Source organism: Lissotriton vulgaris, chromosome 5 (genome assembly GCF_964263255.1).
Source record: "Lissotriton vulgaris chromosome 5, aLisVul1.2, whole genome shotgun sequence".
NCBI lineage: Eukaryota > Metazoa > Chordata > Amphibia > Caudata > Salamandridae > Lissotriton > Lissotriton vulgaris.
This window is the reverse complement of record NC_141693.1, coordinates 1,681,533,632-1,681,561,422: the sequence shown is the minus strand read 5'-3', so window position 1 is coordinate 1,681,561,422 and position 27,791 is coordinate 1,681,533,632. Positions and strand designations below refer to the sequence as shown.

The following is a 27,791-nucleotide window of genomic DNA, read 5'->3' as shown; positions in this document are numbered from 1 at the left end:
TATATTCTAGCTGGTAGGTAATAGTAGATCCCACCTTTAACACAAGGATACTATTATTCGACAGAAAACTTCGAGAATAAGCATTGCTGAAGTAAGGTGCGATAGCAAGCAGACCACACCTGGTACATCTACCACATGACTTTGAGGGTGAGAATATATATCTTTTTTTTTTTTTTTTTTTTACCACCCTTGGGTCCCTGGTCCTGGTAGTCCCCCCACATGTAAAGGGTTTTCCACATTGAAAGCGAATCGGAGGTAACAGGACATTGGTTGACTAACAGTTTTGTGACTAATGAAAAATAGCCTGAAACAATGTCAAGGTCTGATGTAAATATAACTAAGCGGACAGAAATATTTATCATTAAATCAGGAGTGACAGAATGTATTTTCTCTAAGTAACCATTGTAGTGCTATGAGATAAGAATTGCGAGATAATAATAAGAGCTAACCTATAGATGGTTGGCAGCAAGATGCTTCTGAATAAGTAAGAGGGAACACCCATTGACTTAAGAGAATTAGAAACAGATATGATGCACGGAATCTGATTATATACATCTCTTCCAATATACCTACAGATATGGTGTAACCATCCGTTCCTTGAAACCCCAGAATAAGAAGTCCTGAGGAAGGTGCCACAGAATCTGTTGTACAGCACCGAAACGCGTCGACGCACTGTTTTTGGTTAAAAAGAATCCAATCAGGGCCGGGTCAACTTTAGACGGGTACCATATCTTTACCACTAAAGTTCTAGAGTGACATAATTGTTACCAGGCCTTTTGGATCTAGGTAAAAAGAGTGGCGAAGGTATCTTGTAAGCCACATTGATACTAGGGTTTTTTTTGTGATTATTTGTTGTTTGTTGTTAATCCGTTGTCAACATGTTAAGTGATGTCTCCAATGAGTACGTATTGCAACATTGTGTGTGTTGAATAACACTGTGTATGTGTAATATTGTGTAGTATTTAATTTTTTACTCCTCCAAGGTGCCCTTCACTTGGATTTTAAATTGTTTTCTGAAAATTGTATGAATTGTCTTTGCTTTTTATCGTGAGTTTGATTGTATTTTTAATAAACATAGATTGTTAACGATTTTATTTCTTTGTGGAAACCCATTTGTTTATCCTTTCAATATTGTGTGACCCTTTTCTTCTCCTAGAAGAAAGGTCAGTTGACATTGGTTGACCAGTTTACCCCAGGGATTCCCCCCTTTGACTAATAAGAAACGGGGCTCCAGCGTAGGGCATACACCGCGGTCAGCATTTGAGCGGAGGACGCTCTATCTGTCTCAGCTAGCGCTGGATTCCCGGTTCCGTCATCAGCACGCACCGGAGACGCTGAGGCTCATGCGCAGTTTTCGGCTTCCTCCTTACCATATGTGCAGTGTGGCTGTGCCGGGCCGTGGGTTGAGGGCAGAGAGACCACAAACCATAATAGCGCAAGCCGGGTAGAGAGCACGAGAAGCCAACAGCGCCGCCGCCATGGGGAAGAAACAGAAAGGAAAGAACGAGGACAGGTAACCACTGTCCAAGTAGATCTCCTCTGACTTTAGCCTCCCTCATCTTGACCGTAGCCTTCCCAATCACCCAAGCTTCGCAGGCAGTGGCAGCCTGTCTGTTCCTCCCTACTGCGTTCGGGGATGATTACATCCTAATGCTTTTAGCACACGTTTGCCTCTCTCTGCTGATCTTTAAGTCCCCACCCTATACGAGGACTATCGACATGCGGCCGAAAAAGTTCATATGAAATATTTAGATTATCCAAGTCCTCATAGGTGACGTAGACACATATGATAGCATTAAATGAATAGAAACCATACGTTACAAATTTGGTTAAAGTAAATCAAGATCTCACTGATAGTGTCCACACTCGTGTTATAAGCGTCGGAAACTGGTATTAAACATCTTGACCGCGGTGTGAAATGAATGATCGTGCACCTTTGAGACCGTTCAGTGTCTAAACCTTGGACCGAGACAAGTGCTTATTATTTTAAGCGGCGTTTTTTTATTGGCAAAGTTGCCTAAACGCAGTGTGATAGGCTCTGGATCTTGTCAGAGTCGTGCATAATCCTGCTCTCGCTTTAAAATGTAATTTTGCTGTCGTAGGAGCGAGCAAATGGACGTCAATTGAACGTGTGCCTGGAACGATTGCTTTATCTTGTTTGGCAGTTATAATATGAGACAGATTTCTTCATGGGGTTAATAATATATAACCATTTGCTGGGTACACAATTATTTGCTGGACTCACTGTTACAATGCCGTCAGCGTCTACAGTGTGCCCGAGAAACAGTTTGTGGGAGAGTGGTTTTGTATGAAAGTAACCAATAGTAAGATTACCAATGTGCAGGTGATATTTGATTTTAGACCTTATGGGGGGGGCTACATTGGCTTAGTGTGACAGCTTTTCCCCCCAGCTCTTTTCATTCATGCTACTAATTATTGTAAAGTCTGACATTCGTGAGATTTTCGATTGAGTGAAGTAAGCCAGACTGTGATGAAGTTGCTGTACGTCTTTTAGGTCTTGCTTGCGTTGTCTTTTTTTTTAACTGACCTCATATACCCTCACTGTCTGGCCCACCCCTTTACTTCCACCCAAAAAATCTTACCCTATATACACTTGCTTCACAGTTTCCACCGTACCATGTACCTCCACCCACCCCGCTCCTGCCATGTGTTTGCCTGCCTCACCGTCTGTACCACCCCTCTACCTCCACCCACCCCTCTCCTGCCCTCGGACCCCACCTGCCTCAGTCTGTTCCACCCCTCTACGTCTTGGGTACCTCTAGCCTCCCCTCAGCCCCACCTCACCTGCCTCGGAGCCTGTGCCTCGCCTCACCTACTCTCCACCTCACCTGCCTCGGAGCCTGAGTGAGAGAAGTTCCATTAATAGGTTGTCGATTTCGCACGATTTACAGCCCTGAGCTGCAAGTATGTGAAATCCTGAAATTCTGGCGCCTAGGATGTGCTTGCAGTTTCTGCTAGAGGTGGACCCCACATTTTAAAGGACAATTTGCATAGCCTGGAAGATTGGATTTTCAGTAGAGAGCGCCATTAAAAGCATGCACTCCAAAAGATCATTAATTTGGGCTTTATATTGCGAGTAGGCTTTACCACTATTGACTAACACAAGCAGTTCAAAAGCATAGCTTTGGCAGTAGCTGGTGAGCTTCCCTCTAACACAGCAGGTGCAGCATAAGTCTAGGGGGAGTGCTTGCTTCCCCGCGCACACAATCGGACAATGCCATTTATTTATGATTTTAAAAAAAAAATGTCATGAGCAATGCCAATAGCTCTACCTTTTAATAATGCCGAGACCATTGCATTGTAAATGCTTGTTTTCATCCCCATCTTTCTATCTCGTTGTCTCTGTTCTTGCCTCTCACCACCTTATCTGTCCTCTGTCTCTCTAGGTGCTCTCCTTTCACCCCTTCCTCTCTCTGTCTTCACCTCTTTCTGTACTCTCGTCTCTCTATTCTTTCCTCACTCCCCTCTCCCAGACCCCTTCTCCTCTTCCTGTACTCCCGTCTATCTATCCTTTCCTCACTCCCCTCTCCCAGCCCCCTTCTCCTCTTTCAGTTCTCATCCCTCTCACCCCCATCCTGCTCTCGTCCCTTTCACTCCCCTCCTCCTGTCATGCCTCTGCTCTCGTCCCTCCCCTCTGCCCCTCTCAGTCCTCTCCCCCTCTCCCTGGCACACATGCCTCGTTGGCTCTGGAGAGGATGCTGGCTCTCCGGCAACCTCTTGGACAGCTGCTGCCGCCGCTGCACTGACGACCTGACGTGCCCAGGTGCCCGGAGCTATCGGCCTATCAGCAGCAAGAGCCTGGGCTGCTTCTCCCGCCTCCTCTTCCCCTCCTCCATCACCCACTCGGCTCCTGCATCACCTCTGATCTGACCGGCTTCCTTTCTCGGTTCATTCTAACGGAATTTTCTGTTTTCTTTCTTGCGTTTCTTCCTTATCCTCTCTTGCTTCTTTTTTTTCATCGATCGTTCCTTTCTCTCTTTAGTTCGTGGTTCGTGTTTAGTTCCCTTCGTTTCTTGTATAGTTAATTTCTGTCTTGTTCTTTCCTTTTCCCGTCCTTCCTCCTTACCTTCCTTCCTGCTAACCTTATTTCTTTCCTTGCTGTCTTCCTCCAGCCTTACTTCACTCTACCCATTCATTTATCCTATCTTTCTTTCTTCCTTCCCCACTTCCCACTGCATCTTACCATTCTTCCTTTTGTTGTTTCTTCTTTCATTCTCCCCTAAGTCTTGTTGTTCTTCGTTTTTCCTTCCCTTCCTTATTTCCTCCTCTCCTTCCTTCACCTTCCTGCATCCGTGCCTACTTTTCCCTCTTCCTTTTAATTCCTTCCTCTGTTTTGTTTTTCTCATTTTTCTTTTCTTGTTTCTTCTTTCCTTCTCTCCTACACCCTATCGTTCTTCGTTTCCTTCTTCTCCTCCTACTCCCTCCTTGCATCCACCTACTTTCTTCCTTCTTCTTAATTCCGTCCTCTTTTAACCTTTCTCTTATTCCTTTTTCTTGATTTTTATTTCCTTCTTCCCTACATCGTTCTTCGTTTTTGCTTCCCCTCCCTACTTTCTTTCCTTACTTTTAATTTCTCCCTTTGTTTTACTTTTCTCCTATCCTTCCTTTTCTTGTCTGTTCCTTCATTCGTCTACACTTCTTATTATACTTAGTTTCCTCCGTTCCTTCCATCACCTTACCTTATCCTTTTCCTCGTTCCTTCCTTTGTGTTAATTTGTCCTCCTTCCTTGTCTTCTTTTCACCTGTGCTGCATTTCTCGTTTCTTTCTCCATTCTCCACCTCCTGACTCTGCGTCCCCCCCCCCCCCCCTCCCCCTCCCTCCCCGTCTTATCGCATAGGGCACTTTAATTCCCTGCTACAAAGTCCACTGTCCTGAAGGAAAGGAGGAAAGACGTCGATCGAACCCACCATCCTATCTGGGGCCAGCCGCGCCCGGCGGGACTTTGCACCTGAACTTGTCTCGCTGCGCGGCGCCCCCAGAGGGGAGCCTGCGCTCGAGGGCACTGGAGGGCAAGCAGATGCTGCCTTATCTGCTGGGGGAGGCCGCTCTAGTGGGCAGGGCGGGCACAGGGCTGCGGTTAAAAAGTCCTGGCAGCCCTGGGAGCGTGGCTTTGCTGAGGTGAGGAGGGGCAGAGCCTCGCAGAAGCACACAGATTGCCAATATGGTTTTCCCGGCGTGGGGGCTCCTGCTGCTGCTGGTGCCAGCCGCCCTGGGGCTGGACCCTTCCTACTTACCGGGGAACTACCCGAAGAACGAGGCCGGGGCGCAGACTTTTGCCAATGACTACAACAGCACGGCCGAGATTATCATGTTCAACAGCGTGTCTGCCAGCTGGAACTACAACACCAACCTGACGGAGTACAACCAGCAGCTGCAGGTGAGGGCCGGGCAGTGCGCACGCTCCGCGCACAGCGCCTGGCAGCGGGCCGCGCGCGCGCCTCTGGGGAGAAACGGGTTAATGTTATTTGTCCCTCCAGTGGCTGCCTTAGCCACCGGCAAATATTCTTGCGCTGCGCACCACATACAGCGTCCTATTACCCTCACACAACCTATTGCCAACTCACTTTGTACGTGTTCTGTTTCTGGAGAGGTAGTTCAGTGGGTTGATGCGCGTGTTAGCCAGCCCTTCGGTTCGCTGGCCCCGTTTGACAAAATGATCCTGGGTGGTTATAGCCGACCTCTCGCGCCCACTGTCCTGATCAGAGAGAGCAGGTCTCGCCAGGACTGTGTCTGGTGCACATCGCGGTTAGAACTGCCCCTACATTCCACCTGCCCTAAGCCCTACAAGCCCTCTTTAAAGAGTCCAGGGCATTTGCAGCCGTTGTCACAGTGCAGCATAACATATCATTACTATTAGAGGCAAATGGTTTTTTTTTTCTTAGCAGTGTGAAACTACTCACAGCGTGCAGTGCCACTACATTAGTGGAAAATAATATATCCTCCTCCAATAAGGGGTAAGGCGCGCTATATCGTGTAATTGGAAAACAAGCCAAAATATGTTTCTGTATATAGACAGGAATATGTGCCTTCCGCAGGAATTTAAAGAGCCCACAGCATGAGTTTGGTTTTAGAGCGCGGGCATCTCAGCCTTTCATCCTTCTGGTACTGACACATCGGGTAACACTACAGAACGTTTGTGATCCTGCATAACTTTGTAAGAAATACATTATATATGTATTAAATCAATATGACAAATTCAAAAGTACTGAAAGACATAATTTAGGTTGCTTTTTAATGTTATGGCCGTTTCCTCCAGTGCTTAATTTGTTAAAAAAAAAAAAAAAGCATAGGTGCCAGGACCCTCCCCAGGAGCCCACAGCAGCTTGCACCACCCATTGCCCCTGTCAGCGCTGCCAAAGACAGTGCCAACAAAGCTACTAATCATCACACTCTTACAGTTTTGACAATTCAGACTATTCCAGGCCCCCAATGCTATAACTATAGCTTGAGTGACAGGTTTTAATAATTTTTATTGTATATTCAATTATGAATCAAGTGTTGTGCTCATCTATAAATTTGACAATCAGCGCCACCATGTGGCAGACAGTGATAAGTGCTGGTGTTGACAGCTAGGTGCCAGCGCCGAGCACTGGAAACCACCAGCTCAAATTAAGCACTTCTTAGGGCACGTATGTGCGCCACATATGCACACATGCACATTTCAGGGGTGCAACAGGGTGTCCTTTTGGAACCCTTGCACCCTTGAAATTGCATGTGCAATTTGCGAGTACCTATTGGGTACTTGCAAATTGCGTATGCAATTCCCATTCATTCCTACGGGTCTCTTGGCTCATAGGAATGAATGGGAAGTGATTCCTTAATAGCGCATCGCAATTTGCCATACGCAATGAAGGAATATTTAAGAATCAAAAAATTACTGCAATTACTACCTACATAGCATTTTGCGAGTCCTTATTAGCGAGTCTCTAAAAATCGCTATTAAGGACTCGCAAACTGCTACAATGATACATCTGCTCCTTAATCTTGTAGTGGAGCCAAGAGGAATGAGGTTTGATAATATCTACCATGAACAGAGATGTGTGCCTTCTTGAAAGGCAGGTCAATCAGTTTGTGGCTAGTTTTGAGGGGAGGTTCTAGTCTGCTTGTCTCACCAACGATTTATTTAGATTCTCATGTGAGCCGTTGAAAAACCCTTTGAAGGAGAAGCACATAGGTGAAGCGGTTAGAGAGCTGGAGTAGTTGGTAACCCAGTTGTTGGTGCTGTAGCTGTCTTGCTGCTGCTTTTTTATAGTCTTTTGAGCAGGTAGAGTCATGTGTCCAAATAAAATCTGTTTGTATTTTCCAGTTGATATCAAATCAGGTAGATGGTGGCCCTTCGGGGCCAAGCCTAAATGTGAGAAAAAGCACCAGAGCGTTGGTAGGATTAGAAAAGGTGATTCTGATAATTTTGTTCTTTTGAAGGGCAACTAATAGATGAAAATCCAGGAATACTTCTAAGTGTCTTAATTTTTTAAAGAAGTCCTTATTTGTAATTTTCCACGTAACACAAAAGACAAAGAAAACATTACTTTTCAACAGATCATGATATTAACTTCAGGTTGCTCACTCCCTCTAGAAAGGACAGTTTATTAACAATCTTGGTATTGTTTACTTTGCCTCAAAACACAATCTTCATTAGGCACTTTTCTGTAGGAATCAATATTCCAGCTTACTGTGCAAGTCCTCATCCTTTTTTATTAGGTTTCGCCTGCACAGCGCTTGTGCTGTGCTTGTGAAGTCTATTGTTTTTAATATAAACTTTAGAGGGGGCTACATCCCGCCCCCTCTCTTTCTTGGCTTTTCATTGGTTCCTGTGCTTGCCACTTACCTTTTCTCCATCTATTGGCTGCAGCATTTTTTCCTGTATTTACCAATGTTTGTTCCTTGTTTGCGTCTCTTATCAGTTCCCCGTAACCGAAATACTGTTAAAATCCACTTTGGTGGAACTATTTTTTCCTAAAGTTTTGCCTCTTTCTGCTTTTTCATCATGCAGCAGATTTATATAGCACAAGGTATCACTGGGAGAGATTAAATGACTTGCCCAGAATCACAGGATGTTGCTCTGCCAAGACCCGCACTTGGATCCACAGCTCTAGAGTCAGCAGCTCTGGCCACTGTGCCCCATCCTCTCCAATCCTGTGATACTTGTAAGGGAGCTCTTTCCTTCGCCCCTCACAGTGATTGATAAAAACAGCTTATTATTCATCACATTAGTGAAACCGATGCATTACTAACCTCTTCTCTGCTGATGACGAGCTCAGCTCGTCATCAGCTACGGCGCTCGTATGCTGATGACGAGCTGAGCTCGTCATGTAACGCGGTATTTCGAAAATTGCCGTACACAGCGGGAAAAGCCGCCGCAGCGATGCGGTTAATGTTTGTTAGCAATGCCATCAAGGCTTAGTGCCTTTTTTTATCTGCCCCTCCTCCAAAATTAACCACATCTGCCCTTTGAGTCTATGAATAACCATCACCCGGTACATTGAATATAGTATTGTTAATTTCAGCCTAGGCTGCTCGGGCTTCAGTGCCTTTTAATCCCTTCCAGTATTTCCTATGAGGGACTCCGCTTACAAGGCCCTCTCCTTCATGTCTTTCACCCAGGTTTCCACTTCATGCACTCTGAAATTCAACCAGCGCGCTGCAATTCGACATTTGGTGAAGACTGATCCCAAAAGCGCAATCCTGCATCACATCTTATCTTTTCTGGGTTTTGGGATTATTCCCAGAGGAATAGTTTTATAGTGACGTCTGGGATATTATCCATAGCTGTACACAGCCTCCCCACCACTACTTCCCAATAGTCTGACACCGTGCTAAAAGGTCATGCCATGCGTATGAAGAGATGCTTCCTCTTCCCACAGCTCATTTGCTTATCTGACATCAAAACTCTGGGACACTCTCCCACTACCTCTTAGAATGATTAAGGAAGGCTTAATAACTGTCTTGTATAGTGTAGTATAGGTGTATACTCTCAACCTTATACAAGGTCACGTATGTACGATGTAGGAAATGTAAGTGGGTCAAATGGAATCTAGCTTGTCTTGATATTTTCTAGACCTGCAGGTAGATTGCATCCAATTCTTTATCTGTTGATGGTTTCTGAATGTCCTCCTCCCATTATTGCACTACCTGCAATGGTTGCCCCTTTCTCTCTACCTCGAAAGCCTTATACCATTGTGGGACCAGCGTAGGACTCCCTCCTGAGTCTGAAATCATTTCAAGTGTTGGTGATGACTCAGACACCCCAGGGAATTCTTTCCAGATCTCCATGGCCAGCCTGGTCAACTTAGGATATTACAAAAACTGGCCTGGTTGCCCTCCTACTGCTCCTGGGCTTCCTCAAATTTTATGAAGGTTCCTCCTGAATGCAGGTCATCCAGTGTGCAACACCCCTCCCGTCATTGTGTTACAGCCATGTCATGACCAATATGTTGGAAATTTTACAAGGACCAAATATCCAGGAATCTAGCAAATTGGGCCCATTTCAGGGCTCTCTTCGCTGATTCCTCGCAGGATCTTCCTGTTTGCGGCACCTCTATGTATAAAACATCAGTCATGTTCTTTACTTCTGTTGATGTCATCATGGGATGAGCACGTTTCAGAGTTCAGATGTCAGTAAAAGGCCAATTCTTTCATTTTCTACCTGTGAGGATCTTGGTTTGGATCCCTTGAGTTTCACATGGTTGGTTAACATCCATAGGTCAATGGCATAGAGCACTGGTCTCTGCTGATGCAGTCCAGGTCGAGCTGGTTTTCCAGCTTGATGATGATCTAGGTATTGTCAGTATAGTTATAATAAGTTAAATTGAAGGACTTGATGAGGATGGTAATTGAGTAAGGTAAGCAAGATGATAGAACCGTGTAGCACCACAGAGTTGGCGGCGAAGGGAGCCAATAAGTATGGTGTCTTTATCTGCCAAAAAAAGTTAGAAGGAGATTCAAACTAAAAGGATTCCTTACATAATAAGATATTCTACCCTCTGTAGTTGAGTGGAGCGATAGATAGCGGATAATCCCAGCAGTAATTTATGTCCACTCCATTCCTGTCAGCTGTAGTGTGTAGGTGGAAAGGAGAGTGTATATTGTTCCTCTGCCAGGATTGAAGCCAGTTTGTCAATTAGAGAAAATGTTATTTTCTTCTAGGAATGTGATGATTTCATTGAATGCATCTCTTTCAATCAGCTTGCACAGGAAACTCCTATTGAAGATTGGTCAATATCAATCTGAATCAGTTGCATCAAGGTTCTTCTGTTTGATTGTCTTAGTGTTAAGATGTATTGAGGGCATTTAGATTGTCTCTGTTCAGGGAGTTGTCAGTGATGTTCAGTCCTATATAGTAGTGTTAGTGGAGAGTATGACATATTTGGAAGCTCAAAATGAACACATGTCTGACAGTGAACACGCCAGAAGGCTGATCTTGGGTAGGCCCTTCAAGTGGGTAGAAAATAGTTGTTTGAAAGTTGCCACAAATGTGTTGTCTGACAGTGTAGATTTTCTTGTATGGTCTGAGGATAGAGGATGCCGGGTGACTGACTTCAGAGGTGTATCCGTTTTCATGACAGGGGGCCTGCAAGGGCATCATACAGGGATTGGTAGTCATGTAGGCCATGTGGTGAACTTCTGAGAGGACCATGAAAAGTTCCTTCTAAGAGCATTATGGTTTGAAACTCCAGTGGGTGTCATGGTCCTTTTGCCTTTTATTGGATGACCAATTATACATCCTTGTGTGATGCAAAAAGATGAGCTTGTCAGTGCAGTCATTTGACTTTTTCAGTTGATGTTCCAAGGTTCCGTTTTCTGTCTTCAACATCTTTACTTTTGTGTTGACCCACAGTGCCTTGGGTTCATGATTCAGGCAAAGGCAGGTCTTGGGTGGTATCAATCATCGGTCTAAGCCTTTGTAAAGCCTCCTCTTCTTTTATCCATTTGGGATACTAAGGATGTGATGAGTTGACAGTGGAGTGTGATGAAGGTGAGCTTGTTCTAAAGTATGTTGAAGGTATATATTGCCGCCTCATAGTGCAGAGGGAAGAGGATAAGGAAAAGAGAGAGAAGGAGAAAGGATGGGAGAATGGAAGGCAGTGGGAATGAGGAAGGAGCCTTGCAGATAAGAGCAGTCTTCCCTGGGCATTGCGGCAGTTCTTCACATGCAGCTGGTCATACACATTAAGTTAAAATGTAGGGAGCAAAGGAATATGAAAACTGGCAAAGGCCAGAGGGATCAGGAGATGGAATGAGGTTGAGTTTTAGGGACAAGGAGACAGTGAGAGGAAAAGGGGTGTTAAAGAGTTAATAATAGGGGAAAAGGTACTAGGACAAGTCAAAGAAAGCCCCCGAGAGGCAGGAACTGGCCACCCAATTCATAATGTATAAAGGCATACCTCCTATGAGTGTTCCTGTTACAGTTACATTTAGTTGAAAAGGGGGCAGAAGGAAAAATGGGAGTGGTTTAACTCACTGGTGGTCGGTACTGCAGAGTACCATTTAATTACTAGTGCGTAATTTGCACCCTTCCAGTACTATTCAACATGTAAGCAAACCATGATAGGCTCTTTAAAGTGCCTGGAACTAGATCAGCAAGGAGGAAAGGACCAGCTACCAGATCCCACCACATCTACAAATACACTGCAAGGATACCTCATCACACGTGAACTTCAGCAAAAGTCGGAGAATGCAAGAATCTATCTGAATGTAATCAAGAGAGGCAGTGATATTTGATGGTATTGTGTTTTGAATAGCATTCTTAAAACCGGAGAGGCCCAAAAGCATAGGTACGGCAGAAAGATTGCTTTGTTGAATTCCTCTAGTGCTTTGAACCCATTCATAATATTAGGATCTATTTAAACAGAAACTAAACAAAAAAACGTATATTCTGCCATCAGGGTTTATCACCTATTCCATTTCATTTCCAGGCCTCCAAAGTGTTTTCTGTTCATAGTTGCTGCCTTAAGCAAAATGTGATGAGGGTGCTGCTGGCTCAACTGTAGTGTGACGTTTATATGCATTTTTGCTTACACAGAGACTGTTATGGGTTGATTGAATGCCTGCATCCCTGAGTTTGCACATCTGAAGGATAGCTCCCTTTATCTCTGTGCACTTTCTTAGCCCTGAATTCTACATTATAAATGGAGGTCACTCCATAGATGTCAGGTATTTGTTTGAGCAGCCATGTGTATTCTCATGTCTCTCCTACGCCCATTAGTAAATGCAGCTACTTGCTTGATTATTACACAGTTTTACCAATTTCAGATCTATCCACACAACAAAGCACTTTTAACATATGCCAGACTGCGCTCACATACTCATGTCCTTCAATGAGAATCTAATGCTTAAGCAACCTGGCTCTCAGTCATTGTCTTTCAAAGTCACTCTGAGGCACAGCAATGAAACATACTTCTGGTCCTGAAACATGACATTAAATAACTCCCCATGTAGACCACATGACAAAAGTACACTGTTCAATCAATAGCACTATATGGAGTAGTGTGCTGCTACTCACCAAAAGCACTGTGGTGCCTCATTAGGAGTAAGAAGCACTGTATAAATACAACTACAATACAAATCAACAAACGTGAACCCTACAGCACTGTGAGGCCATAATGATGCCAAAACAGAAGCTAGCCTTCTCGCCACTGATGTAACCTGACCATAAGCTAACCTATGCATACGTTTTCTGTAAACTGACAGGCCCTGATTCATAAAGGCAAACGTACACATTTTGTGTAAGTTTACATTTTTAATATTTTACAAAAATGCATTTTAATGGTTTACGACTGCGGAGGCTCTGCAGTAGGGGCGGAAAACTCCACATTTTAAAAGGTAGACGTGGCCTATCTTTTTATGTGTGAAGTTTTCTACCCCAATTGCAGTCTTCACAGTAATACACTTTCCATTAAAATGCAGTTTTGTGAATACTGAAGAAGTGTAAAGTTACACAAAATGTCTGCGTTTACCTTTGTGAATCAGGCCCGCAGACTTTAGTTAGAAACTGAATCAAAATTATTCTGACCCATGCTCAAATGGATGTTTACACACAGATCAGAATTTCGAGTTGTTTACCAATCCCCACACTCTGCAAGCTTCTTCTGACACATCTCATCAGAAAAAGTGAGGAAATCTCAAGATAAAATGCGAAGACAAAAAATGCAGTAACCATTGTGGTAAACACCAATTGTTGTCAGTTCAGCACTAAGGTGCCTTAGGGTGTTTGTTGCACTTTAAGTAACAATTCATATGCTGCATGTATATTTTCCAATATATTTAGTGGGTGCATTCAGGCACAAAATGCATGGCCTGTGGCAATATTAGAGGAAATGAATCAGAAATGATGGGTTGTGGCTCTTGCCCTTTGGTAATGGAGCATTGTTACCTGAGGGATTGCTCAGGTCTCTGACATATATAGCTCAACTATTTGAAGCCTGCACAAAAAATGTAAGTCTTAACAGAGGCATAACTTTGCGGGATAAAGCAAACACCTCTCTGATCGGTTTCCACGAATGAATTGTAAGACAGCCGTGACATTTGCTTTTACACATTTTTTTTCTCCATGGTAGTGTCCATGCATATAGCATGTGCACCAGCACTCCCCTTGTGTAGGCGTCATATAGCTCTGTCCTGCCACTTCAAAATGGTTACGTTTGGTAGAAAAATGATTATACAATCTTATTCTGCTGACAAACTAAGTCTGTGTCTCTTAACAGCAACATAACTCTGGTGTTGGGCATGAGAGGGCACTGCATTGGGCACCTCTTGTTGCAGTTTTACAATGAAAAGCTGGTAAACATGTTGCCTGCCTGGTGTGTTTCGTGTGCTCTATTCATGGTTGCCTCTTCCTTTAGTTAGGCCTGGCCAATTGTTATAATTATACACATAGAGGAACAACCAATAGTGAGAATATGGTCATTCTTTTCAAAGAAAGTTTTCAGAAGTTTGTAACAAATGTTGCATTTTATGATTTAAAAAAACTAAAATATTTTAGTGGATTTGATACTTACTGTTCTGGGGGCTTCAGAACACAATTGAAAGCATGAATGCAGGTTCTTATTACATCTGCAATTAAGAACCTACATTTCTGTTTCTTTTTAAGTGAAATGTTTTCAGGGCATTGCTCATCAGCCACACATTCTATATGTTCTGAAGCTTGAAGGAATACTTGCAACCTTTGCACTGATGAACACAATATGTTGCAAACTTATTTCAAGGCTACTACATTTTTTTGCCAGGTATTTAGGCCTGGTGACTTGGTGCACGGATGTGGCTCAGCCATTCCATATGAGAACTGCTCAATGTGGTGTGCTAACATCGATTTTATATTGATTTAGAGTAGTGCAGATTCTGGCCAGGGAAATGTACAGAGGGTAACATTTCACAACTGGTTTGCACTCACTGAGCCAATCTAAGAAGGAAAGAAAGATGCATTAGGATTCAAACCAGTGACTTGCCAATCACACATCTCGGATTCATGGGCATTAACCCACTAAGCTGAAGGATTAATCGTAGTGGGGCTGGGTCAGAGTTTCCTCCTTTCAACTGTCTGTCTTCCCAATAGGACAGACATCAGGATTCCAAACTCAGCGTAGTTGTCAAGGGAACCTAACACTCTCTCCTCTGGAAAATGCACCTGCTCCTACAAACTGACCACCGAATAGAGCGAGCACAGCCTCTGGTCGGAGCCAGACTGGACTACTGCAACATAGATTACACAGGCCTCCCTAAAGGCTCATCATCAAACTGCAAGGAGTGCAAAATCAGGCAGACAGAATCGGCCTGGATTTACGAAAACTTGGCCACAGTAAGACTGCCCTAAAAGAGCCCCTTGACTCCCTGTGGAGTTCAAAAGCAAGTTCACAGCACTAGGCATTCTGCACAAATCAAACTGAGTCAGAGGTCCAAGATTCCTTCAAGAGCTCACTTATGAATACACTCGAGAGCCCCTTCAACCCTTCTGATTGAAGAACATGTTGGACCAAGGTATCAGAATTAGAATTGTGTACTTGTGACTTGTTTACGTTATAAACCTTCTAAATAAATAAAGCACCCTATACATAATATCACATAACATAACCCACTCATTCTCATTGTACGTCCTTTCTGCACATCCTTTGTGGCGGGCAGCTCTGGACAAGAACCAGGAGCTGAAGGCGCAGCAAGCAGACTGCTGTCTCCTTTGGGTGATTTCCCCTATCCTCTATCTGTCTCGGACCCATATTCACAGCTGTAAATATCTTATGCGGAGAGATAGCTGCAGCCTATAAGAAGAAGCAAGGTAGGCAGCAATTCAGATGAAAAAGACCCATTTGTCAAGTGTTTATCTACTTTCACATGCCAGTGATACCAAAACGCTGCTTCTAACCATGTACAACAGGAGAACATCAGAGACAGCAGGTAACAGATTGCAATCTTTGAATAGTGCACAGTCGCCGGTAAATGCTTGGGACGAGTGCAGAAATATCAACTTTGCACATTTTACACACAAACTGATTGTCTAGTGGTGTTTTATTGCTTAATATGAAAAATAAAAACGTTCCAGGGACTATAGTCTTTTATTTGAGGCAACTGTCCACTTCCACCAACGGTGCCACACACTGTCATCAGGTTGTCAGGTGGGTAGGGGGGCAGCATAGACTTAGATTCACGAAAAGAACCTAGGGGTAGTAGAAGGGAACATCACAGTGTTGCCCATGTGTCCCTCAGTACCTTGTCAGCCTCATATTTGCTTCTGAGGGGCAAGGGAAAAGGCAAGTAGTGGAAGCTTCAGAGAGTAATTTTGGCTTTAAAAACCCAGTTTACTTTTCCCTAAGCCCCTGCCTTAATAACCCTTCAGACCAGGGGCAGCAAGGACAGTACCACCGGTAGCAAAGGGCAAGTCAGTGGAAGCAAATAGTACTCCTGACTACCCCTCTTTGAAATTCATGGAGTCAATTTCATTTGCTTGCTTTCAGTGGATTTCCTTCCTAGTCTTGTGTTTGTCCCTGCCTCCCCTGGAGCGTAGTTTTTTTTACCATCCTTTTCAATTAATGACGTGAATTCTCCGTCCACTGTTTACAATCAGAGTACTCCTTTTAGGTTGGTTGCAAAAAGCCTACTGTGGGCTTGCCAAGAACTTACAGCCTGCCCACTGCTTACCATTGGTTGGCTTTTGTTGTCACTCTCATTTACTTAGTTGCTATTTAATGGCTTTTTATGCACCAGTTTGCCCATCTTGTGTTTGTCCTTCCCTGGAGCATTGCCTCTTTAGCACCTCTCTTATTGTCTGGCTTCTATCCTTCCACTGCTCACTTTAAGGACACTTTTTCCCTCTTGGTGAAGAAGAGACATCTGTAGGATTCAGGGTGCCCTGAGCAAGGTATATTTTGGGGGCCCCTGTTTGAAGCAACTTTGAATGTATTACCCCCTTTTGGCTCATTCATTCATTGCTCTGTGATGCCAAACAATATTGAATTATATGTTAAACCTTCAGAAATTGGGGAGGGGGAACAGCCAAAGTCCCTACTTCCTGCTGTCCACCAGTTCAATAGTATCAAAAGTAAGTGTTAACAAGTAATGATAAAGCCATTTATTTAGTTTGCACCTAGATTTTTTTTCCACTTGCAACATTTTCGGTGGAATGTAGGGTCTGATCTGCTTATTACTCCTGTTGTAGGAAAACACACTGATTTGTTAGATGTTTTGTGGACTAGTGCATAATATTAAAGTAAGATATATGCAGATAGAACTCGAAATTGCAGCTTTAATTGCCAAATATTTGTTATGACAACTATAACCCCTTTCAAGATAGACGTTCTTCCTGCAACAGTTAAAGTCAAAGCACTGCTCTGAGGATTTTCACAATTCCTTTTACAAAATCTAATAATGTTCTCCTAATTCTCCCCCCTTGCCTTGTCCCTCATCTCCTTTTTATATTTGAGCACTTCTCTGGTTAGACAATTACATGTAATCCTGCTGAGTAAAGGAAATGGGAGATGTACAGAATACAAAACAAGCATTTGCAATGCAATAGGTCTCACATTAGGAAAGTTTGAGCTATTGGTCTTGTAAATGACATTTTTTTTATTTATGTGTTGTTTTTGAAAATAGCTAAATTAATAGCTTCGTCATTTACAATGCCAGTAGTTATAACTTTCGCAAATGTGACACCTATAGCATTTGTAATGCAACATGTTTTGTATTTACGTGACTTAGATGTATTGATATTACAAATAACAATGGATTTTAATTTTTATAAATAATTAAAACTTAAATAAAAATGATTATAATTTATAATGGCAATAGCTTAAACTTTTGTAAATAACTTTTGTTAAGATTATGTTCAGTGTATTTTATTGTGACGAAAATCCAAGAACACTAGTGAAATAATAACATCTTTTTGTGACATTTGTAATAAAGCTTGAAACATTGAGAGAACATATTTGAACCAGTGATGCTGTGGTGGTGCTGAGTGATGCTGTGGTTACGCTGAGTGATGCTGTGGTTGCGCTGAGTGATGCTGTGATTGCGCTGAGTGATGCTGTGGTTGCGCTGAGTGGTGCTGTGTTGGTGCTGAGTGGTGCTGTAGTGGTGCTGAGTGGTGCTGTGGTGGTGCTGAGTGGTGCTGTGGTGGTGCTGAGTGATGCTGTGGTGGTGCTGAGTGGTGCTGTGTTGGTGCTGAGTGGTGCTGTGGTGGTGCTGAGTGGTGCTGTGGTGGTGCTGAGTGGTGCTGTGGTAGTGCGGAGGGATAATGTGGTGGTGCTGAGTGATAATGTGGTGTTGCTGAGTGGTGCTGTGGTGGTGCTGAATGATGCTGTGGTGGTGCAGAGTGGTGCTGTGGTGGTGCTGAGTGATAATGTGGTGGTGCTGAGTGATAATGTGGTGAGTGATGCTGGGGTAGAGCTAAGTGATGATGTGGTGATGCAGAGGGCAGAAAGGCACAAAAAACGAGTTTAACAGAGGGCAGAAGGGCAGAAAAACAAGGAAAAAAACGAGTCTAACAGAGGGCAGAAGGGCACAAAAAACGAGTCTAACAGAGGGCAGAAAGGCACAACAAGTTGTGAGAAGCGTCAAGGTGGGTCTTCTTCAGGACAGAAAGGGAGGATATGCAGCCTATGGGTTTAATTAGAAAGATAAGTCAGGTGTGTGTTATGAAATAGAAGAACAATTGACTGTTCTAATGGAGGAGTAAGGCTTACCAAAACGCATGTACGCATTCAAATATACGTGAACCCCCGGGATGGTGATAACATTTTAAATGACTTCACATTATGTATAAACGCTTTAGCACGAGTTATTCACTAACGGATCTAGTGGTGTTTTACATAAATTTATACAGTGATGAAACAGGAGTTATTCACTGGCAAATCTAATTACGCTACTAGGAAGGAAACGTGCATGCAAGGTGCAGCAGCTTCGTGTGGCTGCAAGGGGACCGGTTGCTAGGAATATGCTAACAAGCTCTTGGCATTGCTGTGGGGAGGGAGGGAGGAGAAATGCGAGACACGGCCTGGCAGCCGTGGAAAGTGTGAAGCAGGGGACGGGGGAGCGGATCCCTTTGAAGTGAAGCTAAGATTCACTTCAAAGGCAGGAGGCTCGGGCAAGCGCGTGCACGAGCACATGCGCTCGTTGAAATCCGCCGATGGTTTCAACCTTGGTTTAGCCTCTATATCTCTCGCCAGCAATGCGCAAGCGCATTGGCAGGCGAGCCCTAAAAACACGGTGAAAGATGTGGAGTAGAGGTAGAAGGAGGTAGAGTTTGAGATTATGTAGAATAATATATCAGGTAGGGAGAGAAGTAAAGTAATAGGAGAAAAGTGAAGTACCCGGAAGGAAAGATAAGGAGAGGTAGAAAGAGGAAGATCTCAGTAGAGAAAGACAGGCAGGGAATAGGTAAGTTTTGAGAGTGTGGGAGAGAGATAGAGAGAGACAAAGAGAAGGGAATGTAGAGAGTGAGTCCGAGGAGTAGAGTACTCCAAGGGGTAAGGTAGACAGAAGTAATGTAGAAAATGAGAATCAGAGGGAGGTAAAGGTGTGAGAAGTAGATGGAGTCAGAATGGGGTCAGAATGGTGTACGGCCTTTAGAGAGATTAAGGAAAGGGAACAGAGGAGAATGAGAGAAATAGGAGGTGAAGTAGTGAACTAATGGTGAGGAAAACTGAGAGGTTAGGTACTGACCGAGAGAGTGGTGAGGTATAGAGAGCGTTGAGGGATATGTGAGATGGAGAGATACATTAGATACAGAGATGAGGTGGAGTGGAGTGGAGTAGTGATGCAGAAAAGGGCAGAGAGAGAAATAAGGAGAGGTAAGGTAGCATAGACATGAAGTGAGAGATAGGTGAAGTAAAGATACAAATGAGGTTGTCTGAGATGTGAAATACGTGGAGGAGAGCTACAGGGAGATCAGAAAGTAAAAGATCAGTGAGGTAAAGAGAAAAAGATGGGGAAGAAAAAGATGATTGAGAGCGATAGATATAGGCACAGAGAGTGTTAGAGAGGGGAGCCAGGTCTTGAGAGAGAGGTAGAGATGAAGACAAGTGAAGTATTTTGTGTATAATGAGGAAGAGGTGAGATAGTCTGAGATAGGGAAGGAGAATGGAGGTACATAGGGCCTGATTACGAGTTTGGCGGTGTGGGAAGGGAGCACCACCCCACCGCCTGCTCGCTCACCACCAAACTTGTGTGCGCACCGCCCACCAGATTATGGCTTTTTTAGTCACTAGTAGGCAGTTATTTGGCGTTCCCACGCCTGTCCCTATGAAATAGGAACTGCAATGGGACCGTCAAAGGCAGTGCAGTAACTCTACTTCATGGACTGGTGCTGTCCATGCCTTGCAGGTTCAGGGTGCATGCACACAAGGGGCACAACATGTCCCCCAGAATGCACCCCATGACCCAAAAGCACGGGCCCCCTTTGTTACCGCTCCAACACGGTTTTACGGTTTTCATGGAGGAGGAACTGCCATGAAAACTGTGGTGGAGAGGAAACTCGTAGGCAGGATCGCGGCAGTTCCGCTAAGCATAGTGCAGCTTTAAGACGGCTGCGCCACTGCCAGGGACGTTTGATCACCGGCGGTTGCGGCAGGACAATGGTGGTCCGACCGCCCAACTGGTAATGGGGCGGTCGGACCGCTGGTGCCCCCAAGAGTCTGGCAGACCTCGGACCACTAGACTTGTAGTCAGGACCATAGATAGGTGGAGATATACTGAGAGAGAGAGAGAGGTTAAGGGACAGAGTTATGGGAGATGTGGTGGGTGAAGGAGAAAGAATTGACACGAAAATCCTGCGTAAAACCACCGACTGTCTGATAGTGCGAGGGGTGAGGCTGGGCAGGCCAGGCATGTGCTCTAAGCGGCAGATTTATTTTGTAGTACAACGCAGGGCAGCAACCAAAGGTGCTGGGTTGAGTTGAGCAATGAGGAGAAAGCTGCTCAGAATCATACTATCAAAAAGGCCTGCTGCTGCTCACTATCTCTATGCTAGCATACGACCTTTACACCATGGTGCCAAGGTGTGTGTGCGCTATCATAGGATTTATTATAGAAACATAGCCTTTTAGTACAAACTTTTATGCCTAGACAAATTCTTAAACATCCCGCACATTATTTATGTGTTGTACATTGCAGCCCACATGCAATGTGTGGAAAGTTTTCAGAAATGAAAACATTTCCCTATGTTAGCACCTGCTTTAAGGAGGCATTATTTTTTTGAAGCAAGGTCTGCTCTAGTTTTAATAGATCAGGCTTTGTGTCAATATAACAAAACGATGGGGGCTTTCGCTAATCCACCAAAGTAATGCTTTTCTTAACACAAAGTGGTGCACACACCAGGGCACAGCACTATTTGCAAGGAAATCTTTCAAGTGCAAAATAACTTTTGTGTTGGAGTTTAAATACCCTTGCAAGTTAGTGCTGCTTTACATCCCTTGCATGACGTTACTCTGGCACAAACCCTTAATAAATGTAGTTCTATGCTGGGATGAAATATGTTTTTTTTAAAGATGCTGTTTTTTATGATCCACGTTATAATGGCAAGAATTTCGCCTGTCCAGTCAAATTGCCTGGGGACCACTTGGAAGGGGTGGCCAATTTCCCACTTTGCCCATGCTTTAAAACGTCTCTGTGGTTAAGCACTCCATGAGAGTGCATGTGTTTTCCACCTGTCTCCTGTGCGTCTCCCTCCATTGCTCTCTTCTGCTCCCTCACCTGTATGGTTCCCCCACTCAGCATTCCATCCATCAATTGTTCCTTTTGCATGGTGCCCCCCGTGCTCTGTATTGTGCTCTCCTTTTGTGCATTTCTCTGCTCCCTTCTTCGTGTGCTAGTTTCCACTCCTCCCCAACCCACCTTTATTTTTACTGTAACCCCCTACCCGCTCCCCTGACCCACTCCTCCATTGGTGCCACAATATTTTTGTTTTACTTTTTTTTAGGAGAACCTGATAACAAATGACTGCTTTGCATTACTTCGTTTTCATTTTTTTAAATGTACTGGTCCATCTTGAATCGGTAAATAAAAAAGTACGTGGGCCACGTATGCGTGCTGACCTCACTGGTGTCTGCATCATACTGCCTTTTTTCTTTTTTTGCAAATGATGTGCGGCATTGTCAAAACCATTGGTAAGGCCAATAGATCCCAAAGTCAAGACTTATTGACTTTGCCAGTGTTTGTTTTCTTTTACCTTTAACACTTCAGGGGAGTGGCTTTGTTTTTTTTCTTGAAACCTCCTCCCTTGCACTCCATGTATTGCTTTCCCATCCATAGGTACTCTGTTGCTTCTTTCACCCCTACCCATCGTCACTCAGTTTTTTTTAACTCCCCTCCTGGTCCCCCCGTCCAACTCCTACCTGCTCTTGCCAGCTCCTTGGAAGCATTTACTTGAGATTCCTCAATCCCCTGCTCGTTGTTAACCCTCTGCCAGCGTCAACCTGTTTGTTTTCCTTCAATTAAGTATGTTTCTTGGGTGGATTAGCAACTGTAATTTGCTCCTGGGCTGCTCCTCTGGCAGCATGCACTTTCGCATAGCTTTTGTATATATTTTTTTAATTTACTGCACAAAGATGAGCATCTGCAATCTCAGAGTGGTAAATTACAAAACAAAAAGGCAGCCGCATCGAGACATACTCCCAAGCATATATGTTGATATATGCTTATACTTCATCACACTTGAATAGTATCATTACATGATGACGCACGCACTGGTATACATTTTGTGGTTTTTTTGTTGAAGCTGTTCACATTGGCAAAAAGCATTGGTAAAGCAGTTTATTTTAGTGCCTTGAGTTGTGCTACTACTTCCATCATTGTATTTATGTGTTAATTACAGTCCATAATTTATGTTGTTAGGGACCATTGTTCCTTCATAAATACTTGTACCCAGGTCCGTTCCAGACTGCTTGTGTATATATATATATATGTGACCAAGAGCCCGTTGGCTCAGAACGCGTCTGTTTGTTTGCCCAATAAACAAATCTTGAACGTACCTGGCTGGTGTGGCTTGTCATCTCTTCGGTAAACGAGCGGATTAAGTGTAAATATATATATATATATATATATATATATATATATATATTTATATCAATGCTCGAAGGTGTCCACCTTTGAGTAGCACGCGAACAGCAGCCTGGTTTATGTATAGGTGAGGGTGGGGATCCACTCGTAGATGCCGCTCCGTACGGGATCTGCCCGACGCTTTTCGAAGCTCCATTTGCTTCTCTTCAGGGGCTTTAACGGAAGCGGTGTGCGCAACCGCCGACCCACTTCTCCATTTAATATATAACACACCCACCAGTGGGAGGCTCAAATGAGACTGTGCATTCTGGGAAGTGTGGTCCGGGAAGCACACAATCAAGTCCTGCATGGACTCCACAAGTGGGCCCGTCCTCGATTCCAAGTACGACTGCTGCTTCACCGTAGTGACCCCCAGGGTACCGGGGTGGTGCATAATCCGTGGCAGGACGGCCGCGTATAAATCAATGCTCGAAGGTGTCCACCTTTGAGTAGCACGCAAACAGCAGCTTGGTTTATGTATAGGTGAGGGTGGGGATACACTCGTAGATGCCGCTCCGTACGGGATCTGCCCGACGCTTTTCGAAGCTCCATTTGCTTCTCTTCAGGGGCTTTAACGGAAGCGGTGTGCGCAACCGCCGACCCACTTCTCCATTTAATATATAACACACCCACCAATGGGAGGCTCAAATGAGACTGTGCATTCTGGAAAGTGTGGTCCGGGAAGCACACAATCAAGTCCTGTATGGACTCCACAAGTGGGCCCGTCCTCGATTCCAAGTACGACTGCTGCTTCACCGTAGTGACCCCCAGGGTACCGGGGTGGTGCATAATCCGTGGCAGGACAGCCGCGTATAAATCAATGCTCGAAGGTGTCCACATTTGAGTAGCACGCGAACAGCAGCTTGGTTTATGTATAGGTGAGGGCGGGGATCCACTCATAGACGCCGCTCCGTACGGCATCTGCCCGATGCGTTTCGAAGCTCCATTTGCTTCTTTTCAGGAGCTTCTGTTCATTGTCCAGCCCATCAATGGGCGTATTCTTTAACCTTGAGCATCCTGGTCACTGTAGTTGCTTGATCGCCAACAGTGATTACCCTTCAATGGGAGACGATTTTCCCAAGTTCTTGATCGCGATTCCCCAACAATCCTTTTTCGAAACTGCTGGGACCTATGCCATGGTCCAGTCCATGGTGGCTGCCGCTGCCCTGTTGCCTTGCGGCGGGAAACTTTGGACGGTCAATTTCGGGCAGTTCCGGCGCTCTTCTTAGGCGGTGCGTTGTTCCACGGCCAGACCAAGCCGTTTTAATCTTGTACACACCTTTCAAAGGAAAGAGATGAGTCGCACACACATCGCGTTTTTTTGCAGCTGATTTATTCAAAAGCTCCGTTTTCGTTTCCTAATGCATTTCGACCGTGCTACGGTCTTCTTCAGAGGAGGAGCTCGGCGTGTCTGAACGGCAGCGCTGCAGCTACAGGGCCATATCGGAGCTTCTGTTCATTGTCCAGCCCATCAATGGGCGTATTCTTTAACCTTGAGCCTGCAGCGCAAGATATTCACACACACACACACACACACACACACACACACACACACACACACACACGCACACACACACACACACACACACACACACACACATATATATATATATATATATATATATATATATATATATACATATATATATATATATATATATCCACAACTACCGATTCCACAGCTTCCAAACCCCTCGGAAACAGAAACGGCAACCGACTCCTGTTTTTCTTTGTGCAAATATTTGTATTTATTTCATGCGTTCAATTCAGATCCGCCATGACGCGTTTCAGCCCCTAGAGGCCTATATATATATATATATCCCACGGAATATACACGGCTCTAAAGAAACATGGAGCACTCACGGGTTATGTTGATTGCTGCTTCAATCCTTAACAGACGCGTTTCGGCAGAAATGCCTTTATCAATGTTATTCAATCAAATACAACCAGCAGGCAAAATTCATGCTGTTTTAAAATGTCCAAACCAATTCCATTGGCCCCTTAGCACAGTAAACAGTGACAAAGGACTACACGTTCTCGTTTTAGATACCCAATTCATATCCACCATGTTGGCATTGTGTTAATTTCTCACAATTCAATTACCTGCCTTTGTATCCATGCTTAATGATTTTCAATTTTCAGTTCAATACCTTTATACACCATCAACTCTTTCATAGGTATTCAGATACTCCAGGCCTCTCAATTAGGTGGACATCCATGATGTTACATCGGCACAGTCCTGTCACTTTCCATTGCGTGCATAAACACCCCCTCGCTTGCCACAACATACCCCGTGAATGATGTCTGTGTTTCTTTAGAGCAGTATATTAGTGTGTATATATATATATATATATATATATATATATATATATATATATATATATATATATATATATATATATATATATATATATATATATATGTGTATGTATATATATATATATACATATATGTGTGTGTGTGTGTGTATAGGTAGATAGATACACACACATACATATATGTATCAATACATATATATATATACCACTTCCAGCAACCGCAAATTACATTTTTCCATATCTTAAGTAAGTAAAAAATAACAAAAATGTTGCAAAACATGGTCTGATCGAGTAATTTGAAGTATACCAGATACAATTGATGATAGGAGGTGAAGCCCAAACAATTATAATTAAAGAGCAAAATAGTGCATTCAAATCCACTTCTCTGTATCGATTGGCGATACAATGGTAATTTCAGATTTGGGAATAAAAACTTTTGGAGGTCCACCCATGAAACTATCTTAACAGTGGAGTGCTTGCCAAAGTTTTGTCGACTTTCTCCTATATTTTCACATGAGGTAAAATGTTTATCCCTGCAAATGGTAGCTGTTTTCGGCCTCTTCTGTCCTACCACGGGTAGCATAGGAAGATGCATTGAGCTAACGCCGGTTTGTCCCTCTGCACGGTACAGTTGTGCCAACACTCTGGGAGATCACAGAACTGTGAGATAGCAGTCATGCTACTCATTTATTTTATTTTTATTTTATAAACTTTTAAATAGCGCAAACAGGATCCCGAGGGATATCAGAGCGCTTTACACAAGGCTGAAAGAGGGAATAAGGCTCAAGTAACGATATCAAGTAACAGTACCAATCAGTAGTAGACCCATTAGTCACAGACAAATGGTACACAGTGAGTAATAAGATTAACAGGTAAATGACTGCTGCTACGGGGGGGAACAACATATAGCCAGAAGGAACAGAGAGCAGAAATGTATGTATGTATGTGTGTTCTTATATAGCGCTCGATTTTACCCTTGGGCATCTCAGCGCTTGCCTTGGGAACCCGTCCTGGTTTTTCCCTGTGAGATCACCCATGCTGGGCATCCCCAAGGTGAAAGCCAGGCATCCCGCCGCGGGGGGCCGTTGTGGAGATTAAGCAAGCTTGCTGCCCAGAGCTGCATAGTGTGAACTCGTGCTTAGAGTGGGCACCGAAGCGAGAATTATCGAGTCCATGGACAATTGGGTTCAGGACCCTGCCGCGTCGGGAATCGAACCCTGGTCCCGGGTCTGACCTCAGCTTCAGGGTATGCCTCCTCTAACCAGTGAGCCACACTTCTCCACATCCAAATACAAGTTGGGAGAAAAAAAAGAAGTTGTAGGGTCAATTCAACACATGTTGGTGCACTAGTTGAAGGCTCAGTGGTCACGAGCACCTGCACATAGCCCAAATTAAGGTAGGAATTTATTCATTAGGAATCTATCTATCATGGTACTGAGTCTTCTAAGTTTAGTAAAGACTCAGTCATTGTCATGGAGCAACCAGTCTGCCAGCCAAGCCCTTCCGCTGCTTTTGACTTACTCCTTGATTTAGAGAGACCCTTCGCACCGACTGCCTATGTGCCGCAAGCTCCTCATACTGCCTGTCCACACCCCTACCTCCTGGTGCTGTTATGGTGTATCCCAACTTCTCACAATGCTAGTCCATGTGCCCCCTGCTTCTCTCACTGTCCTTGTGAACAAAACTCTCCAAGATGACCATCCATGTGCATGTATCTGATCATGCAGCTTTTCAACGTGCCCCCGCCTGGGGCAGTAGTCCGACTATGCTCATTGGCAGTTCTTTTTTTGAGTCATTTAAAAAGCACCTCTTAAATGGGATATTTAAGACATCTCACTAGAAAATCACAAAAATCATGCTATAAAATGAGCTATTTGGCCTTTAAAAAAACAACGAGTGTTCTTAGGATGAGAACACCACCTCACTTTAATACCCCCCTCCTGAACACTTCTAAGGATGGTCAAACTCACATAGTGCTGAAAAGTAAGGAGATTCCGTCTGATTTCAATTCCAGCAGCTATATCTGGGCCGGATGTGGAATCTGGCTGACCCAGGGAAAAATGCTGCATTTTTCCTGGTGTCATTTTCCTACACAGGACATAATTAAGCAGTTCCTGCAGTTTGCCTGCATTCCTTTTGGATCAGCAACCTACAGCCAGCAAGGGGGCTTTCTCATTAAATTCCAGGAGGGCCCAAAACAAAGGCCTGCTTTGAAGGGCCATTAGCCCTTCTTTTGTTCAAGTATCACCCTGGCTGGAAGCTATCTGGAGCCTACCACCTAAACACCAATGCAGTGGAGAGAAACAAAGGTGCACAGCCTGCTCCCACTTTACAAGTACTTAAGAGAAACTATTGGAGGCAGGTTTTGTTCATCTCCCTATGTTAGAGATGTGCCTGCTCTGTAAGAATACTCAATGTATCTGTCTGTTCGATAGCTAGACAAATATTGATTTAAATGGCACCTGTTTGTTTATTTAAATATTTTATAGTTCTACTCATCCCAGTGTAGGGTCTCAAGAGATATACATTACACACAGAGGGACAGTAAGTCATACAAGAGTGCAATTCAATGTACAGGACATCTTACATAAGAGGGTGGGTGCTAGATTGCATAGGAATCAAATATCAACCATACTTGTAGGCATTTTATGTTGAATGCAGGCAGTGAAGGGGGTGGAGTCCTTCACTCACTAATCTTACAACTGTTTTCTATGTCAAGTGTGTGAAGTTCAGCGGATCCTGTTGGAAAACAAAACTGTGAGTGCCAAGCTGAACAGAAAAAAACCAAGGCTGAACGGATTACCTAGACGTGGCGTGAAGCAGCTTGAAATATTTGAAAGGGAGCTGACAGGCTGAGCCCTCGCCTGACACAAACATTGGGCCAGACATCCTCCTGTCTGTGAACGGCTGGACCACCTACCAGCTGCCTGCTC

At 44.1% G+C, this 27,791-nt stretch overlaps 1 protein-coding gene across 1 annotated transcript in view; it reads left to right on the top strand.

Annotated features, from left to right (window-relative positions):
• Positions 1 to 3,685: 3,685 nt before the first annotated feature.
• Positions 3,686 to 27,791, top strand: part of ACE (angiotensin I converting enzyme) — a 212,610-nt gene continuing 188,504 nt past the window's right edge. The window contains exon 1 of the mRNA XM_086923822.1: positions 3,686 to 5,399. Within this exon, the coding sequence (XP_086779948.1) occupies positions 5,184 to 5,399 (216 nt within the window). The 5' untranslated portion in view covers positions 3,686 to 5,183. The remainder of the gene's footprint in view (positions 5,400 to 27,791) is intronic.